General features: G+C 37.0%; 1 protein-coding gene across 1 annotated transcript in view; it reads left to right on the top strand.

Moving 5' to 3' along the window:
• TRPM1 (transient receptor potential cation channel subfamily M member 1) overlaps window positions 1-21,977 on the top strand; it is an 841,064-nt gene that overhangs the window by 101,202 nt on the left and 717,885 nt on the right. The window contains exons 5-6 of the mRNA XM_044078483.1: window positions 5,249-5,420; window positions 9,039-9,213. Coding sequence (XP_043934418.1) covers window positions 5,249-5,420; window positions 9,039-9,213 — 347 coding nt within the window. The remainder of the gene's footprint in view (window positions 1-5,248; window positions 5,421-9,038; window positions 9,214-21,977) is intronic.

Here is a 21,977-nt window from a genome sequence, read left to right as displayed (position 1 = left end):
GGAATGCATTTGTTGTTTCTTATGTCCTTTTTAAATTTCTTATGCTTCCATTTGACGTTGTCCTTAATTTGGGGGGTATTTGTTCTGCAATAGGAGTTTATTCCTTTTATTGCATAGTTTGTCAGTGCTTGAGGACCACCACATTGGTTTGCTTTTAGATCACCCCATTTGCTTGGGAAGATATATCTGCATTTTCTAATTGAGTATGTTATACTTCAAGTTCAATCTGAAAGTTATCAAAACGTGAAAGCTTACTTGTTTTCTGTTTCAGTTACAGCTGCCTGGAGAATTACACAGTTTAAGTGCTATTTAGTTCAGGTTTACAGTATGTTTTTATTGTATGGTTAAAAAAAATTCTGTTTTGTTCGGGTCTATATTAGAACATCAAATATTTAACAGTTCGAATCACTAAATGTCGACCTTTAGTGATCGAACTGTTAAAACATCGAATGTTCAGAAAAAAAACAATAAAAACTACAAAAAAAACTAAACGGTGTAGTCAGATTCGACATTGTCGGCTTTCAAGAATTTAATATAGACCCGTTTTGTTCATATGGTGGTCTGGCTGTTATTGCATTACTAAAGAATTTCTGTTATCTGATTAACCCTTTTCCTCTGTTTTCCTAAATTTTCCTGCTGTCTTATGTTTTTCAGCTAGTGTTTAGACAAATGTTAGTCTCTAAGAATCAGTGTTAGTGGTTCTGTGGCAGAGAATTAAATTACTACTGTATTCTGTAAGTAGCCATTTTTGGCTGAAATCCTAGCAAAATTTTCTATTGTTTTTTCTTTCCCCTGTTTTGATAAATAGTGTAATGCTGTACTTGATGCAGGCTCTTCCAGCGCAAACTCTGTATAAAAAGCTAGCCATTCTCACATCCACTAACAGACTATAGCTGTATCTATGAACTATCTGCTAATTAGTTTTAAGCAAAGCAGTATCTTAGATAGCTGGGAACTATTCTAATTAATCTTATCTTTATTACATTTTCCCCTTCTACACTACAAATACGAGCCATTTTAAAATAAATTCTTGAGCCACATTCCTATATTAGATCTCCCTTTTCGCACTACAAATTCAAGTGACCAATTAATAACTTATTATTTTCATGGACTAAAATGAAACATCAACCACTTGCAGACCCTCATTTTCCAGCCTCATAGCAGTTAGTATACTAGGGCAGTGTAGCAGTTGCCTAATGCTGACAGACAATTAATTATTGACATACAAGACAGAACCCACAAGAGCAGAAGCTCACAATCTAACTCTCCCTTGTTCACCCACATTTCAAAACTTACTTATGAACAAGGACCTTTTCTAGATATGGCCTGCTACATGGAACTACCTTCCAGATAAAATTAAAAGCCAGGAAGCCTTCAAAAGCTTTAAGAACACTCTTAAAGAACATCTCCATGCCAAATCCATCCGCAGCTATTATCTAGATAATGGATAATGTATCATGATATTTCTTTCAGTCTGTCCAAACATGTGTATGCAACTGATTGTTGTTTGTACTTTATGTTTTTAAAACCATTGCACTAAATTAAAACCAACTTATCTTCTGTGTAATCAATGAAATATCTCGTATGCACACTTCTTTTCTCTGAATACACAGCTTCGTGATTTGGGGCATGCCTGAAAAGGGTTAGTGGACCAAATCACTCACTTGGTTTTCAATTAGCAATAAATAATTAAATAACTTGATTAGCTCATTATTTATATGTCAGAGATGTAAGTACTTAGACAGATTACAGGCCTCCCTCTCACAAACAAACATAGCCTGTGAGCAGCACACACCACCACTGGGTTCCATACAAATGCACATTAAATGTTTATACAATGCGGCCATTAAAATGCCCCTGTCTAAGCCCCCAGCACCTAGTAAATTTAGGTTCAACATAAATCAAGCACTACAACACCTATTATCACTAATGCAGTTAAGGGTCACCAGATAATTAAACACTCCAGACTTAGTGCACTGAGACACCCTTCTAACAAAAGTATGCAAGGGATTGGTGACTGCATTGTCAGACACAGTGACTCAAGTCAAGTCAAGAATGAATTTGCAGTCACCCATCCATTGATTGATGTGATATCTCTACACTAACTGTAGGTTACACCCAAGCATTCCTTGATTTCATAAACAAAAACTCCCTAGATCAAACTGTCAAGGAACTGACTAGAGTCCTTACCAGTATGGTATTAATTTCAACTACACCCTAGTGCTCCCTTTGTCAGTTAAATCGGATCACAAGTTGATAATATTTTTCTTCAAAATCCCCAAACAATTAAATGCAAACATCACAAAGGTTTGAGACTTCAAACATTCATAACGTCTACAATTGTATTATGAAGTCTAAACGTACAAGTTTAATCTATTGCCCAAGATACTGACACTGAAAGTAGCTATGCAAACAAACAATGTTCATAGGTTCTTAGGTTGGTACTAGGCTATCAGCCTTAGGGCCTATACAAGCCTAGCCATAACAATTCCCTGGCTATTTCTTCCCACACTATTTACTTCCCTGGACCCCTGTCTAGCAGGGCGACTGACGTGATCCCTGGGGTGAATTTCCTTTCTCCCATCCAATCGTCAAGGTTCCTTTTGAAGAGGGCCAAAGCATGGGCAATCTATTTCAGAGTCTGGGGAGTCTCTGGGTGTGCATATAGGTATATAAATGGGTCTGGTAGCCCCTATGAGATCCAAACAAATGGGAAGTTTAAAAGAAATCTAGCCTGGTGGCTCATGTGTATAAAAAAAATACAAAAAAGCTTCTTAAACTGTATAGCAAAAAACTCAAACCAAGATTAACATTTAAAAACTATCAAAGGAACTAAAAAAACACAATCTGAAATATGAAGGCATCCCATGAACTTACAGTAGCATCAGAATGCTAAAGACAATTACAAATCCTTCTTTTGTTACATTATGAAACTAACACCCAACATTGTTCAGAACATATCCAAATCAGCAGTACCTCAAGGATCCAGTTGTCAGCTAACACACTAGCAAATAAATTCAGTGCACATTTCACCCCTGGAACAACTATACAAAGCCCACATATCCCACAAAATCTTAACACCCCCATCATAAGAACACTTGTTAAAGGTAATCTGCAAAACAAAAAAGTATATTATCCATGGAGGTCTGGAAATATACCAGTTATCCTGATAAATTGTACAAAATATGTCCTAGTGGACCTACGCCTACAGCTATTCAACCTGAGTTTAGCCACCGATTTTATCCCGGATGTATGGTATACAGCTGTTGTGATTTCACTTTACAAAGGTGGACCTACCGCTGATCTGGGAACTACAGACCCATTAGACTGGCTACTCTCATCTGCAAAGCCATGAAATATATCACAACTGAGCTAATTAACTATGATATAAAAATCTTAAAAGGCTTGACCAACAGGAGTTTGTTTTGTTAAGGATAGATTCTATCTAATGAATCTGGCTGATTTCTTTGAAAAAGTAATAAAGGCCTTGGGCAGTGGGCATGCTCTCCATGCAACATACCTCAACCTAGCTAAGGCTTTTGACACCATACCACATGCTAACATAATAAAAAAGCCGAATGAGCTCCAAATTGACTCCTGTGTAGTTAGATAAATAGTAAATTGACTGATGTATAGAATTCATCTAGTGAGGGTGGCAAGTATGTACTCAGTAAACGTGAAGTTGACAAGTAGCAATATCAAAAATGAAGAACATCATGTGAGTAAATGGAAATATCTGCAAGGGGAGATTTCCGTTTACCTCAATGTAGTGCGGTCTCGGAGTTGGCATATTTAAGTACGGGGTGTGGGGGTGCAGCCCCCCACATGGGGGTGCAGGGGGGCTTGCCCCCCTGCCTACGCCAGTTAGGTTTTTTTTGTTTTAATTAGTTTTTTTATGTTATTCGATGTTTTACTTAATCGATCAATAAAGTTCGACCTTATTGATTCGATTAAGTAAACTTTCAATAACATGATATAGACGTGATAATTCACCTGCTGCTAACCACCACTTTGAGGCAGTGGTTTGGAAATCTTTTTACCTGCCACAGCTGATTGCAAATGTTATTTCATCTAGATCCAAGGACATTATTTCCCCCTATATTCCACATTTATCAGACCTATTATCGAATACAACATCTCTGGTAGGTATCTTACTTAGTCAAGCAACTGGAAATACCCAAGATGTTACTAACTAAAACCATCACAGATCTAAAAGACAAGAGCTACTAGGAGATGCTGGAAGTTCCATCCCTTTATTCAGTGTCCTATAGACTCCTTAGTGGCAGTATATGTGCCTTGTTCAGGCCATTAGGGATCTAATACTCCAAGAAATTTTATAACTCCATAAATCAAACTACCCTACTGACACTAGAACCATGGAGCTAAACCTGCTTCAGCAAATAAACAAAACACAGTGGAGACAGATATGTCATGCAATGTCAACCCCTTTTCTGGAACAAGCTCCCACTCTAAATTAAGCAATGCAACAAACGTTCTTCCTTTGAAAAGGAATTAAAGAACTAGATGGGTATCCACAAATTCACTCCTGGTTTGAGTGGCCTGTTGCTCCTTGTAAAAGCAGGTAAAGTCTAAGGAGCTACTAACAAGGTGTAAATGACCAATGAGCCCAGTTGCCTTGTGTTTTCTATGATTGTATGATTTTATGAATCTATGACAAACAAATTGAGCTCAAGTTTATAAGGTGAAAAGAAATAATCATGTTACTGTCCTAAAAACCTGAAACAATGTATCCAGCTCATGCTTCTGAAATGGAAGTGTCATAATTAATTATATATATAAATGCATGTGTAAATTTATATATATATATATATATATATATATAGAGAGAGAGAGAGAGAGAGAGAGTGAAAACACCTGTTAACAGAGGATTAGATGATACATCAAGAGACAGAAAAACACACACACGCATACACATACACACACACACGCATACACACACACACACACACGCATACATATGCATACACACACACACACACACACACACACACACACACACACACACACACACACACACACACACACACACACACACACATACACACACACACACACACACACACACACGCATAGCTATACAAGCCACGTTGTTCGCTAACTCTTACAAATATCCACTAATGCAAACTGTCTATGGACCACTTAAAGTCTCATTAGATTTTAAAATATTTGTAACTAAAATGAAGATGAATGTAAGGACTGCATAATCTAATTAATTTTATCTCAACAGGTAAACCGAGCTTATCAAACTATGTCTAACCCTCTAAGCAAACTCACCATTCTCAACAACATGCATACTCACTTCATCCTGGCCGACAATGGCACACTAGGCAAATATGGTTCAGAAGTCAAGTTACGAAGGCAACTGGAAAAGCATATTTCTCTGCAAAAAATCAATACACGTAAGACACAACCAATGACATTAGAATAAACAAAGCATTGTGACATATGTGGCATATACCTTATTTTCCACCAATGACTACATAAATTAATAATGAAACTGATGATTTCATCAAGTTGCTGTGCACTAGAAGGAAACATAACCTTTACTGCTTGACTAATGATCAACAGAATGCTGGTGCTCATAATATTTAATAGCTGTATGGAGCCAGTAGTAGGCTCAGTGGTGCATAAATATAAACTAGTGGTGGTATATCTAGAGTTAATCTTTTAGAAGTGTTGTAAAATGTAGCAAGAGTTACTGTTATGACCAAGACAAAGCTTCTACTTACTGAAGTTCATTTAAATGACCACAAAGCATTCTGCTAAAATGCATCCTCATGACTGAACAATCTGTGTCTGAAGCTGAATCATCAGCATCTAGACATGTTGAGTACTCATTGGAAATATGCAGATATGTAGCAGCATACCTATATAAACTGCTCTCTTTGTCATCATGTTTTGTATTTTACTTCCGGCCATGAAACCCTATGCTGCTGTGGCATCTGTTGATTTAGAGACTGGTGTGCTTCCCTTTGTCATCCTATGCCTGGGATTATAACTGAGGCAGGGACAGCAAAGGGATGCTCATCTGTCATCAAAGACATCAGTTATTTCTTTAAAACTTCTCAGAGAATGAGTTTCATTTATATGTGCAACATTTCTCAATCACTTGGGCATATGGGTGCATGTCTATGTATCTGTCTTTGTATCACAAAGCATGATTAAAACCTATAAATGTTTTTTATTATCATCCATTATAATTATAAAGCTGATATAATCCAGACTATTCTTGAAGCATGCCACCACCTTGACTGGCTTACCTTGGTTTGTTCTCTGAAACTACATTCAGGGTGTTGTTAGTGAACATCAGCCCGCAGATCTCATATTTGTACTTGTTTGCTTATACTTTAGCATAGTCACCAGTGTAAATTTGTACCTCTAAACTCTTTCAATTAAATTTCACTGACATCCATAAAGGTATAATAAGACATAATATATATATATATATATATATATATATATATATATATATATATATATATATGTGTGTGTGTGTGTGTGTGTGTGTGTGTGTGTGTGTGTTAACGGGGGTTGTATACATAGATAAGTACCATTGAGTTGGTTGAATTATGCGATGATAAAATATTGCTGACTTTTTTCTCTGCAACACCATCAACAGTGAAGATCGGGAAGTTTGTCATTTCCCCACTGTAATGCAGTCTTGGAGTTGTTATATATAATTAGCAGAGAGGGTGTTTTCGATGATTTAAAACTCTAGGAATTTTTCTCAATCTTCTGAAGTTTATATATATATATATATATATATATATATATATATATATATATATATATATATATACTGATATCTGAGTATATGAAAAAGTACCATATTCTCATATAAGCATACATATGCATGTGTGTGTGTGTGTGTGTGTGTGTGTGTGTGTGTGTGTGTGTGTGTGTGTGTGTGTGTGTGTATGTATTCAAAACACTGAAATGTCAAATTTCAGTATGTCGAGACCAGAATGTCTAAAGTGCAGTTGTTCAAAACTGCACTTTAACAAATCTCAGTTTTCCGAATTTGCAGTAAGTATGGTGTTGTGTGTGCTTTATTGTTTGCTGTCTCTTTAAGGGGCAGCGTTCTCTGGGATTTTTACATGGTAGCTAATGTCCAGTTATGTACAGAGATTCAGGTAGGTGTGTACTTTTTTAGAGTTTTGGGTAGAAATGTGTTTGTTTTTATTTTTTTGAGGAGTTTTAGGCATAGGTTGGGGTAGGTAGACGAGTGTGTGTGTGTGTGTGTGTGTGTGTGTGTGTGTGTGTGTGTGTGTGTGTGTGTGTGTGTGTGTTAGTGTTGAAAGTGGTGATTTTTGTACATGTGTAGTGTGTGTGTGCATGTGTGTGTGTGTTATTAGTGAGAGTTAGTATGACAGTGTGCAATGGGAGTGTAGGGCATGTAATAGTAGATTTGTGTTTATTTTTTTCAAGTTAGTTTGACCTCAAAGTTGGTATATATAAGTAGCGGAGGTGTGGGGGGGTGCAGGGGAGCTTGCCCTCTACAAAAACGTATGCTCATGTTATTTGTTTTCAATTTATTATTGTTTTGGTTTTTATGTTGGGGAGAGTCATGTTTTTATTTGTGTTTTGTGTTTTCCTGTGTTTCGATGTTTCAGTGTTGTGTGTTTTCATGTTTGTGCAATTTCGACATTCTGGTCTCAAAATACTGAAATTCGTCATTTTAGTATTTCGAGATTCAGAAGTGAAACTATATATATATATATATATATATATATATATATATATATATATATATATATATATATATATATATATATATATATATATATATGCAATTTAAAAATCACACACTTGTCCATGCAAATAGTTTTTGCACTTGTATATTATACAGGTAGTTCCCTAGGACATAAATAGGTTTATATTAAGCTTATGGCCAAGAAAAGGCCAATAGGAAGCCACCATGTCACCCAAAATCAGTGACCCCAAGTTAATTATATTTTCACCACAATCACCCATAGTCATCTAAACTAGTTTAAAGTTTACCTGTCACTTTACTTGATATTGTTCACATGATGGTATAGGTTTAGCTATATAGAATTGGTGTTCAGTTCAACATAGGTAGAATTCAAACAGTGGGGGTCATTCACAACATGGAAGGCTTTCTCCTTAAACAGACAGGAAAACTGAACTGCTTATATACAGTTGTATGACCAGTACGTTAATTTAGTGGAAAGATCTCTGCTTTTCATCTCCAGGGTATAGCATTCAGTCCTGTCAGTATCTGTGTGGTACTGGCTTTTGTTCTGTATCTGAGAGGGTGTTCTCCATATATTCTGGTTTCCTCCCATCTCCTAGAAACATACTGATTGATTGGCTTCACTAAATTCTTCATATATTTATATGTTGCATTTACCCTTGCCCACGTGTCTTGAGTTGTGGCTGAAAAAGCTCTATTTACCAGCCCACTTAAAGGATATTAAATTAAGTCTGGCAGTTAGAGCAGAGGCAAGGTATTTGTTCTAGACAAGCTGCCTCTTTTAGTACATGGTCTGATTCCATCAGCCTCCATTTACCTACTGGGAGTGCTCTGGGGCAGTTGGGAAACTGGAATAGACTTCACAATGATCTCCTTGAACACATGCCTAGTAACCACCTTCGAACCTGTTATGGGACTCGATACTAGTGTTATTCTATTTATTTAGTATAACATACTTATGAAAGCCAGGGGCACAAGGTACTCCTTGGTGGTCTCCCATCTGCAAGGTCCAGCTTTTCTTACCTTCTGATATTAAACAAGATGTATTCATGGGAGCAAGTAGTTCCTGATAGAGGACAAACTGTATTCATGGTGGTGGGGCCGTGAGCATACATGTTGCGATGTTTTGAATTTACAGGCATTGCTATACCTTTATAGTAAAGTGACGCATTTACTATTTTTTACTAATATATTGCTGTTTTCTTTCAGCATAAATTTCATTCCAACATGTAACCAGCCCAATATTCTGCTTGGAAAAGTATCTTATGTAACTGAATAATTAATTGCTGTGCTTGTGTCCCAGGACTTGGGCAGGGTGTGCCTGTAGTTGGAGTGGTAATCGAAGGGGGTCCCAATGTGATCTCCATTGTCCTTGAATACCTGAGAGAAGAACCACCCATACCTGTAGTGGTTTGTGATGGCAGCGGAAGAGCCTCGGATATTCTTTCTTTTGCACACAAGTACTCTGAAGAAGGAGGGTAAGTTACCTAAGAACAAAAACACTGTTTTCATTTGTCACCCATTTTCTTTGTATGAAGTGTTGACTCAGACTTACTGATCTCAAGAAAGTATAGGATTTACAGATTTCAGAGCCTTTCTGTTTTAAATTTTTATGAATTCTGTAAAAGCAGTCAGAATATACAATTTATTCTTCATAACAATATCCTAAAAAGGGGATATATATATATATATATATATATATATATATATATATATATATATATATAGATATACAGAGAGAGAGAGAGAGTGCAAAGGAGAGCAGAGGGGGAAGAAAATAGGGAGTGGTCTATAAACAGAACAGTGTTGACATCTTGTGTAGAACATAAAGCACTAGGGTCCAACAACATAAAATGTGTCCAGGAAATTCTATACCATGAAATATCCACCCTCCTTTAAATGTCAATAACAAGAGGTTAAGTTAAATTAAAAAAATGACTGACGTGACAAGAATTACTGCAAACTTCCATGGTTCTACAGCTGTTTGCTCACAGACTGTACTTGCATTTCCTTTCTGGTGTGAAAAAATGTTTAATTTAGCAGTATACTCAACACAGAGTTTGTAATTCCTTGACATGAGTAAGTAGATGGACAAGCAGAGAGACTTACATATACACATTCAAGGGAATTTTATTTGTATTCTTAAATAATTCCATTGATTAAAGATGACCTCCATTTGCCTGTTTATGATACTTGCATTCAAGGCAGTGATCTCAACATTCAATATAAGGCCAATTTTGTGGAGAGAATTGCATGTCTCTAACACAGATGATGTCAGCCACAGTTGCCATCAGGCAAAATCCTTGGAGGTAATACTAGCCTCTAATAGAGAATAAATGGCACTTCCATTTCAGATGTATACTTATATATGAACCTCTTTCCATGGCATGCAGGTTTGGAAATTAAGAGGAAAAAGAACACAGAACAGTAATTCAAACATAGTTTGCATTTTACTCATATTCTCATTAATTTGTGGGAAGATTTCTGCTTTTCAAGCCTCACCACATTGGATCATAACCTATGACAATCTGTGCAGCTCTGTCAGTAATGAGAAGCATATTGTAGTGTATGGAGCATGGTGATTATACTCTGAGCTCTGTGAGTAATGAGAAGATTATTGTAGTGTATGGAGCATGGTGATTATGCTCTGAGCTCTGTCAGTAATGAGAAGCATATTGTAGTGTATGGAGCATGGTGATTATACTCTGAGCTCTGTGAGTAATGAGAAGATTATTGTAGTGTATGGAGCATGGTGATTATACTCTGAGCTCTGTGAGTAATGAGAAGATTATTGTAGTGTATGGAGCATGGTGATTATACTCTGAGCTCTGTGAGTAATGAGAAGATTATTGTAGTGTATGGAGCATGGTGATTATGCTCTGAGCTCTGTGAGTAATGAGAAGAATATTGTAGTGTATGGAGCATGGTGATTATGCTCTGAGCTCTGTGAGTAATGGGAAGAATATTGTAGTGTATGGAGCATGGTGATTATGCTCTGAGCTCTGTGAGTAATGAGAAGAATATTGTAGTGTTTGGAGCACAGTGATTATGCTCTGAGCTCTGTGAGTAATGAGAAGAATATTGTCATATGTGGAGCATGGTGATTATGCTCTGAGCTCTGTGAGTAATGAGAAGAATATTGTCATGTGTGGAGCATGGTGATTATGCTCTGAGCTCTGTGAGTAATGAGAAGACTATTGTAGTGTATGGAGCATGGTGATTATGCTCTGAGCTCTGTGAGTAATGAGAAGACTATTGTAGTGTATGGAGCATGGTGATTATGCTCTGAGCTCTGTGAGTAATGAGAAGACTATTGTAGTGTATGGAGCATGGTGATTATGCTCTGAGCTCTGTGAGTAATGAGAAGAATATTGTAGTGTATGGAGCATGGTGATTATGCTCTGAGCTCTGTCAGTAATGAGAAGCATATTGTAGTGTATGGAGCATGGTGATTATGCTCTGAGCTCTGTGAGTAATGAGAAGAATATTGTAGTATATGGAGCATGGTGATTATGCTCTGTGAGTAATGAGAAGAATATTGTAGTGTTTGGAGCATGGTGATTATGCTCTGAGCTCTGTGAGTAATGAGAAGAATATTGTAGTGTATGGAGCATGGTGATTATGCTCTGAGCTCTGTGAGTAATGAGAAGAATATTGTCATGTGTGGAGCATGGTGATTATGCTCTGAGCTCTGTGAGTAATGAGAAGAATATTGTCATGTGTGGAGCATGGTGATTATGCTCTGATATTCGAAAAGGACACACCAGTTAAGCTCCAGAGCAGAGCACAGCCTGACCCTAACAAATGTTAATCACCCCCTGGTAAAGTTGTTAAGTTTGGGTCTAGCTCCAGGCAGTAAAATCTGCCAGTACTGTTCAGCAAATGACAGCAGTAGAACAAAAGATTTGTTTCTGTCTGCTGTCCATACCAGTAGCTTCTCCTCAACTTCATCAAGTAAACTTAGCTGCTAGAATAACAGGATGTGTCAGTACCCATGTTCTGAAAAACACGAACTCTGGAACTCAAATGTATGTCATTATTTAGTGACTTCAAACCTAATGGTTGATTCAAAAAAATAGAGATTTTATGAGGAATAGATCAAAAATATGAAGCAATTATCTGGACTTTCTGCAAATAATCTGGACTATTGAAAGGCATGGTGGTGAGTTTAAACATAACAGACTGCATTACACAACCTCTCTTGACAGCACTTGCTAAATGTTTTATAACTTTGAAAGCCAGCAAAACACCTCACAATCTTCTTCCCTGTAACTAGCAGTACATGGAAAATATAAAGCTCCATGAAATAAAAAGAATTATGATTGCATCACTGATCATAACCTTAAATTATGTGTTCTTCACAGGTTCCCTTCGGAATTTTGAATTCCCAAAACCTCGAATTTCATATGGTTGAGACCATATGGTCGAAGTTTTAGAACTTCAAAATTCTGAACGGAGATCTGCACCCCACGTGGGGGGTGCAGGCCTGCAAAAACATTGAGGAACATGGTTTTGTATTTCTTTTAGATTTATTTCAGAGTTTCAAAGGACTAAAACTTCGATCATATGGTCTCAACCATATGAAATTTGAAGTTTTGGGAATTCAAAATTCTGAAGTGTATCCGTTCTTGACATGGATGCCAAGAAATTCACCTCTCAAGCTTCTCTCTCAAGGTGAATTTATTAGCATCCATGTCTTGAACACATAATAAGCTGGTTATGATCAGCAACCCAATCATAATTCTCTATGTTATTAAAACAAACTGAGGGCAGAGCAGAAGAAATGAATCTTCTTTCCTGGCGTTATTACCTTTTTTCCCTCTACCTTCAATATCGCTGCTACTTACAGTAAGATGCCAGTTTACAGATAATCCCATGAAATGCTTCATGGCTTATAGCTGAGAAATTAGTCTTGCCACATGGTTTAGAGTTGTCGCTTGATAATTCTAGCTTATTAGCTCCCTCATATTACATGCTTTTCAGATTTGTCTATCAGACTTCTAAAATACAATGAACTCAACTATTCTTTTGAGCGCACTACAGAACATTTCACAAATCTACATACTTGTAATTTTTTTCAGTAATTTTTACAGGTTATCAACAGACATTCATGAAATATATTTATTGATACTCTAGTCTTTCCTGCCACAGAAGGTTTGCATTCTCGGTCCTATTTTACTGGTATCATTTTACTGAAAGAATGAACTGATCTAAACACCTTACCTTTTCCTGCCCAATCCATCTGTTTCACAGAAATAAATACATATCAGCACATACTACCTGACATTCAACATCCTGGTCTTTCCCTATATTCCTGATCCTAAAATCATCCTGCTTCTCTTAGTATTTTATATTCTTTGCTACTTCTTTCTGGTGTATATGCAATGTGCCTTATATATTCCTGCAATTTTCTTTTTACCTGAGCACCTTTCTTTCTTACTCTCTGTCAGTCTTCCTGCTGCTGTCATCTTTCATTGTATTTTGATAGATTACTTTGATATTGAGCTAACCTCCTTTCACATACTGTTATATATTTCTCCACTCAGCAGTCTTTCTAACCTTTATTTGCCCAACTGTTTTAGACGGGGCATCCAACACCTGGACCATTCCATTATCTCCTCACAGTGCCAAATATTTTAGGATATTCTTGTCACTTATCATATATCAGCTGGCCTACATATTGAATATAACTGGATTTTAATCTCCTGCAGTCCAGCTTTATTCTGTTTCTCATCCATTGTGTCTTCCACCCAACAACAATAACAACCAGTCTCCAGTTGCTTATAACAGCACAGTACTTTATGTATTTATTTATTTATTTATTTGTTTGTTAACTGGGTAGATAAATGTGAATGTTTATTTTGGCATGTGATAATTGCTAGAAGTCTTCATTGTACTGACTTGGGGATCAATGGCCATAAGCTCAAGTTTATGGGCCATATGCATGTAATATACAGACAAGCTTCATAAATACCTTGGTAATATACTTAAATTCAATAAACAGAGCCCTCAACTCTGTTGACTGCATTCATTGATTATTATGTGAGTTCCTATTTGATAAAAACAATATAAATGTATACATATATATTTGTGTGTGTATGTATGTGTATATATATATATATATATATATATATATATATATATATATATATATATATGGGTCTACTTCTTCTCTTCAAAAACACACTTTACAGAATAACAGACAGCCAAACCCACTTTAGCGAAAGTGCACTTAAATGAAAATGCACTAGACTGGTCACACCTCTGATATATTCAGCTAATTTATTCCATAGTTGTGCCACCCTATGTGTTAAATAGCAAGTTCTGTTCTTTTTATTACTTAAACCTCAACAAAACTTTAAATGATGATGTTTATGTGTCTTTGGATAATTATTCCTTCCAAACCCAATGACTGAAGAAAATAGTCATTAAACACACCCAGTAATGACTGAAGAAAAGAATCATTAAACACCTTGCAGGAAAATAAAAGTCAACCCCTAATATATCTATGATAGAGGGTATAAAGACTCACAGAAAGATATCTGCCTTTGTAGCATAGCCCCTTAATATCAGGTATTCTTTTTGTAGAGTTACACTGTACTGATTCTATACAATTAAGCTGACAATTATTAAGAGTACAGAACACTGTATTGTATTACAAAATTGACCTGATATATATATATTTTGAATATACTAACTAAGGTCATAACCTCTGTCATTGTAAAACTTTTGAGAATCAAACCCATCTGTATCAAGGCCTTATTACTTGATGGCTCTTAAATGAGTTTCAAATCAAAACAAAGAGTCAGTCAATATACCATGATCCTTCTATTCACTGACTTCCAATAACTCAAATACAGACAATGTAATAGATCCCCTTAATATTTGTTTGCCAGAATACATGACATTACACTTTTTCCTCAATAAATGAAAGTCGAGCAGTATTAGCCCACTTACCTAAGCATAATAAATGCCTATTAATATTAGTGAAATCATTTTCATTATTATCAAAAATGCCAATTTTACAATCAATGGTATATTTAACCAACCAACAATGATCATCATATGGAATAGAGGCAGAAAGAATATTAAACAGCAAAGGCCCATGCACAGATCCCAGAAGAACAGCTGATCTCACCAGTGCTGGATCTGCTTTTTTTCTCTTGAATCACCACTCTTTGAGTTCTGCATCTGATCCAATAAATAATACAGCTATATAAATATAGATTGATCTTGTAATGTTCCAGTGCCAAATCAATAGTACAGAATAATACTAAGTCAGAAACTTTGGTTAAATCCAAATAGATTACACCTGTACTAATTCCCATCTCCATAGGCCTAGAGATGCAATAATAAAAGCTTGACAAATTAGTAAGTGTACAATAACCTTTTAAAAGTCATGTTGAAAAATATCAAATAATGCAAGATTGTTTTAAGTATGATTTCACTAATATTTCTCTCAAAGCTTTTGATAACATTGTGTTAAATTTATTGGGCAGCAGTTTTGTACTGCCAGCTTTTCTCCAGATTTAAAACTTGGAGTAACTAGTGATTCCTTTCAAGAACTTGGTACATAACCAGTATAGATCATAAAATTAAATATCATAGTTAATATAATCAATAAACTATCTTTTATATTAACCATTACAATTCAGGAATACAATCTGGTCCACTCGATGTATCAGATTTAATTTTATTTTTATCTTTTAATAAAATCTCTTCAGTAATATTAGGACATTCTAGCATTCTTTTTTCTTTCATGGTTTGGGAATGACAATCATGCATTTCAATACCAAAACCTGAAAAATATTAATTAAATTTATTAGCTGCCAGTTCATGATCACTAATCACTGAGCTGTATATGAAAGTAGAATTAATATGATCTGTTTTATTCCTAAAAGAGCTGATATATTTATAAAATGTTTTGGTGTTTGTGTGATATTTTGCTAACAAAGTTTCATATTTTATCGTTTCCTTTCTTATGCTTAGCGACAGTTCCTTATTTTTCAACCTTAACTTCATTTTATTAAATTTATTTGGAAATTTATGACAAACGCAAAAAGCCCTTATTGTTCTAGTAATAATCTATTCAAACTGGGATGCCACCACACTGGGAACCTATTTTTAAAATTAACTGTAGTCTCAGCTACACCATTATACAATAGAGATTGCATATTATCAGAACCCCCACTAACTGACACGACCATCTCTACCCAATCTAAAGACAGCAAATTATTCTTTAACTGATGACAATCAAAACATAATTGTAATATTTGGCTCATAATCTTGGTTTATCCTTTTCAACTATTTCAAATTACAAAGACAAGTGATTAGATAATTGTAAAGGGGGAGAAATTTGAATATGTTCAATTAAGCTCAGATTACCTCTACCTAACAAATCTAAAATGTTACTACATTGAGCCAGTTACGAAATCAATTGTGCAATGTTATGATGCTTCAGAATCTCAATAAATTGTCTTTGATACTCATTTCCTCCTTCATTAAATTGCCTATCGATGTTAGGATAATTAACATCACCTACCAATACCAGATTTCTATAATCTAAATGTGTATTTAATGTAGACAAATAGTGACAGTGAGTGTCTAAATCCATAGCAGGTCTATGATAGCAAAATATTAATGTTGTAGGACCATGCAGCAATATTCAATAAACTTGGAGTATGGCACACTTCAACATAGCAATGATATTCATGAGTTTGCAAAAAATAAAAGTTCTAACCCACAAAGTTATGCTTTCACTCCTATTATATGTAAGCATATGAGTTTATTATAGCATGGTATTTCTAAGTGATGAAGTCTAAGTCTTAGTAACAAAAATAAACACATAACACTCAGAAAATGCAATAAATTTCACCTCACTACCTTTGTTCCCTAAGCTTCGGACATTACAAAAGAAACATTTAAAGATCTATTAATTTTCCTGTTTCTATTACACAAATAGATTTAATCATCTGAAATCCTAAAAAAGTTTCAGCACAATTCTAAACAAGATTGACAGAAATTTAGAACCAAAATAATTAAGATGAGATCCATCCTTTGAAAATCTCTTTAAATCATAGGTATAGTTTCCCCAAATTTTTGTTAATTTAATACTGTAGAAAAAAACAAAGCTGTCAACCAATTATTAAATAATTTTGCCCTCACCCACTGTTACTCCAACTACAAAAGCTAAGAAGGATTTCACTTAATCCAAGCTCCAGATTTAAGGTTTCAAAATAATTATCAAGAATTGCATGTTTTATTTTTTTAATAATGTATACCATAAATCATTAGTACCCCAATACAAAATAAACTTATTGTATGTCGGTTTAACCCCAGTCACCCTTGGTGACAAATGTAAATAATCAATTAACTTCAACCCTGGTAAAGAAAATGCTGCAATACTTTCTTTATTCATTGATGTTATTTGACTAGCAATGCATTTTACATGTGAATCCCCAGTTACCAGTAATTCATAGTAACACTCCTTTCCTCTATTATCTATTGCAGAAATAAAATCAGACTTGTCACCATGTTTATTATCTATGTCCCCCCTGATTAATCTTTCCATAGCTTGTCTTTTAAGCTTTCTTACCCTTGAGATCTCTTGCCATTCTTCATTCTGCTCATTCGTACTTTTAATGTCATCACCTGAGCAAGGGTTATTTGGAATGCTGCCAGTTAAAAAAATATTTTCCTCCAAAATTTCTGTATATGTTCATATATATATATATATATATATATATATATATATATATATATATATATATATATATATAGATCCCTATCATATGATAGAAACCTTATTTGACTGAAACTCATTTGACTGAGACCATAAGACTGAAATTTCAAAAAATTTCAAAAGACTGAAAAGTCACTTGACTGAAACCCATAAGACTGAAATCAATAATACTCAATTTCAACATACTAAATTTTAAACTAGACCATATAAAGCTAGACTAGGTAGGGGGCTACACCCCCACACCCCCCAATGTGGGGGGCTATGCCTCCCACACACACCCTAACTATATTTATTAACTCCAGTTTCGCACTACAGTGGGGAAAAGGGCATAGTAGTGGCAGCATGTATACTACTGTAAGGTATGCTCATAGGTTCATAGGTTCATAGGTAGGTACTAGGCTATCTGCCCAAGGGCATTTATAAGCCTAGCCAGAATGTGTTGGCTTTCGCCTCCCTTTTAAATTAGTTTCCTGGGCCTCTGTCTAGCAGGGCCACTGATGTGATCCCAGGGGTAAATTTACAATTTCCCATCCACTCGTTAAGATTCCTCTTGAAGAGAGTCAGCGAGGGGCTCTGCCTAACATAAATTGGGATTCTATTCCAGAGTGAGGGAAGTCTCTGGGACAGGAATCTATCCCTCCAGCATGTCCTGTTTATTATTGTGCTGAGGTTTAATTCACTGGAATGTGTGGCTCTAAGAGATTTGGTTTTCTTGAGATGGAGCATGTCCATTAATTCAGGGTTGGACATGGCCTTATACGTCAGGCATAGGTCATCTCTGAGCAGGTGGTAAGCAACCGAGTAGAGCTGGAGTTTCTTTAGTCGAGCTGCATAGGGCATCTCTTTGAGGCCCATGATCCTCTTGGTGAGGAACTTCTGTGGTCTTTCCAGCTGTTGCATGTGCCAAGTAAGGTACATACCAAATGGGGCATTGTACTCTATTATGGGCCTAATGAGTGATGAGTAGAGGGGCACAATGACCTCTCTTGATCTAGAGGTGAACCCTTTCATGATTAGGTGGGCTGCATAGGAGGAATTTCTAACCACTTTGGCAATGTGATTATCAAAGGAGAGGTTGCTATCTACCTGGGTCCCCAGGTCTCTAATTACATTTTCCGTACCTAGTGGATTACCACCTATGTGGGAATTTGTGGGCACTTTGTTTTTTCCAAAGGGGATGACTATGCATTTTTTTGCATTCAGCTTGAGGCCATGGTTTTGACACCAGGTATCTGTCTCTGTAAGACCCTTCTGGAGGATGTCTGTGTCAGCTGGAGAGTCGATTATGGCCCCCAGTTGCAGTCATCTGTGAACTTGGTCAGCCATAGTCCTCCCGTGCTTGCCTGTACCTCAGAGAAGTATATACCAAACAGGAGGGGTCCCAGGACCGAGCCCTGTGGGCTCTTGTGGCTGGTTTAGAGTCGGACATGGCACCCGCAACTCTGACCATGTGTGTTCTATCCGTGAGCCAGTTGGCCACTCATATCATGATATATGGGTTAATGTTCAAGCTGGTAAGCTTGTCTATGATGTCAGAGTGGGGAATGGTGTCGAAGGCCTTAGCAAGATCCAGGAAGACTGTGTGGACTACCTTCCCTTCATCTATGGCCTTGATAACTGTTTCAAAGATGTCAACTAGGTTTAGGAGGCAGGATCTGCCTTTAACAAAGCCGAATTGGGTAGGGTCCAGTGTCTGGTGGTAGCAAATGTCTCTGTTTATGAGTTCCGTGATAATTCACTCCATAGCTTTGCAGACCAGGCTGGTCAGACTTATAGGGCGATAGTTCCCAGGTTCTGTTGTGGCACCACCTTTGTGGAGCAGGATGACTGTTGCTGTATGCCATTCTTTGGGTACATAGCCTGTGGTAAGGCTGAGTCTGAACAGTGAATTTAGGTGAGGGTTTAGTTCCTTTTGGAGCGCATGTAAAACGCAGCCTGGGACACCATCCTGTCCCATCGATGCTGTGTTCTTAGATTTGGAGAGGGCTGTTTTTACCTGCATGTCCATGATGTCTGGGGCTCTGCATTCTTCTGGGATGGACACGGGCCCTTTTGGGGGTGAGGGGGGGTGAAGTTTGCACTGAACTTGTCCACCAGGATGTTGGCAATGTCTGTTGGTTCAGTGTATTTTTTGCCATTTTGCACTAGCTCAGAGCATATCTGAGAGTTACCACCTAAATTTTTATATAGCTAAAGAAGGCTTTGTGGTTATCTTTAGAGTCCTTGGCAATTTTTCTTTCAAAATGGCCTTGGATGATTTTATGAGCGATCATAGTTTCTTGCTAATATTGATCAGTGATGTCTTTCCTTTTTGGGATTTTGTCTATCATGTAGTAGTTTCCTCCTTCAGTTGTATAGCTTATTTATGGCCGGAGACCACCAGACTGGTTTCCTCTTTTTGGAGGAGTGAATCTTAGTTTTACTTGGGATGGCTCAATCCATGCATCCCTGTAGATGCTCATAGAATGCACTTGTAAAGGATTCTGCAGATTGGATAGCATTATCCTTTAGCAAGGGGGCTTTGAAACTTTCCACTTCGGTCTTGAGAAGTGTGAAGTTTGCTTCTGAAAAGTTTTTCACAGTGGTTTCCTAGACTAGGGGTGGGGTCAGGATGTGGATGTCCAGTGTGATTAGTTTATGATCTGATCTTACCAGCGAGGGGTTTACCCTCTGGTGTGGAGCATTGATCCCCCATGTTGGTGATGATCAGGTCCAGTATGTTGTCACCTCTAGTGGGTGTGGTGACCAGCTTTTCCAGGGCATTTGAGTTTATAAACTCTAGGAAGCGTTGGGCAAAGGAGTTTGTACTTGAGTAATTCTCCCAGTCAATGTTTGGGTAATTGAAATCTCCTAATATCATGGTGTTTGGTAGGACCTTTATATTTTCCAGTGTTCTCAGGAATGCTGAGTGAGGGTCCTGAGACAAGGTAGGTGATCTGTAGCAGGCTATGATCTGAAAAGCAGCTTTGCCCACTGTTAGTTGCACATGGATGGTTTCTGAAGCCTCATGCTGTGCTACTAACCTGGAGCTGTGGGTATCCTTTATGAAAATGGATACACCCCCTCCTTTTGTATTTCGGTCCGGGTTTTGGGGCCGAAAGTTATGGTATGAGTTGTAGCCTGGTAATGCTGGGGTGCTCTCTGGAGCTTTGAGCCAGGTTTCTGTTACTGCACAGATATCGATTTGCTCCATGCTAAGGAGTGCCTCGAGTGCATGCATTTTGAAGTTTAGACTTCTGGCATTCAGTAACATTACCCTCAGTAAAGGTATATGCCCTTTTCCCCACTATAGTGCAATCCTGGAGTTAGTATATATAGTTAGGGGGGGTGTGGGGGGCATATCCCCCACCTTGTCTGGTTTTATATGGTCCAATTTACAATTTAGTATGTTGAAATTCAGTATTATGGATTCCAGTCTTATGGGTTTCAGTCAAGTGACTTTTCAGTCTTTTGAAATTTCAGTCTTATGGTTTTAGTCAAATGCATTTCAGTCAAATAAGGTTTCTGTCATATGATAGGGATCCACATATATATATATATATATATATATATATATATATATATATATATATATATATATATATATACACACACACACTAGACTAATGACCAACAAGGCATTTATAAGCCTAGCCATGCAATCCAAATCAGTTGTATCCCTATGTACCATGGGTATTTATTAGAAGGGGTATGTTTGGAAGCTTGTAGAGCTTACAGGGGGCAGTATGTTAGTTTGGGCATTACTGTCTGCCTCTGTCTATCAGAGACATAGGGACCAGTCTCAGGATGAATTTCTGATTTCCTATCTATTGGTCAAGGTTACAATTAAATAAGTTGGAGATGGACTCTGCTTCATATGAATGGGGAGCCTGTGATCCTGTGACACACATATCTTTCTTGCCAACATGTCTTATTTATGTTACAAGCAAAATTGAAATCCTTGGATCTAGTTGGTCTGATGCTGTTCATTTTGTGTATATGCAAAAGGTCCATCAGAGCCAGATCTAAGGATGCCTTGCACAGCAGACATACATCATCTCTCAGTAACCTGTAGGAGACAGAGTATAGAGACAGGCCTTTAAGGTGAATGTGTTTATACCCTAGATTCTCATCATAGGATCATAGAAAGTTACTAGGCTATTGGTCCTGAGGCCCTTACAAACCTAGCCAAGAATTTAGCCCATCTTCCAACAAGTCAGCACCCTATACCACTGTCCAGCAAAGACATAGGTTCATAGGTTGGTCTATAGGTTGGTACTAGGCTATCGGCCCTAGGGCCTATACAAGCCTAGCCATAACAATTCCATGGATATTTCTTCCCACAATATTTACTTCTCTGGACCCCTGTCTAGCAGGGTGACTGACATGATCCCCGGGGTGAATTTCTTATCTCCCATCCAATCATCAAGGTTCCTTTTGAAAAGGGCCAAGGAGGTGCTCTGCTTGACATGTATGGGCAGTCTATTCCAGAGTATGGGGAGTCTCTGGGTCAGGAACCTA

This window comes from Protopterus annectens, chromosome 7.part1, assembly GCF_019279795.1.
Source record: "Protopterus annectens isolate FY-2018-M chromosome 7.part1, PAN1.0, whole genome shotgun sequence".
In the NCBI taxonomy this organism is placed as follows: Eukaryota; Metazoa; Chordata; order Ceratodontiformes; family Protopteridae; genus Protopterus; species Protopterus annectens.
The sequence above is the reverse complement of the archived record's forward strand: the minus strand, read 5'-3'. Positions and strand labels throughout refer to the sequence as shown.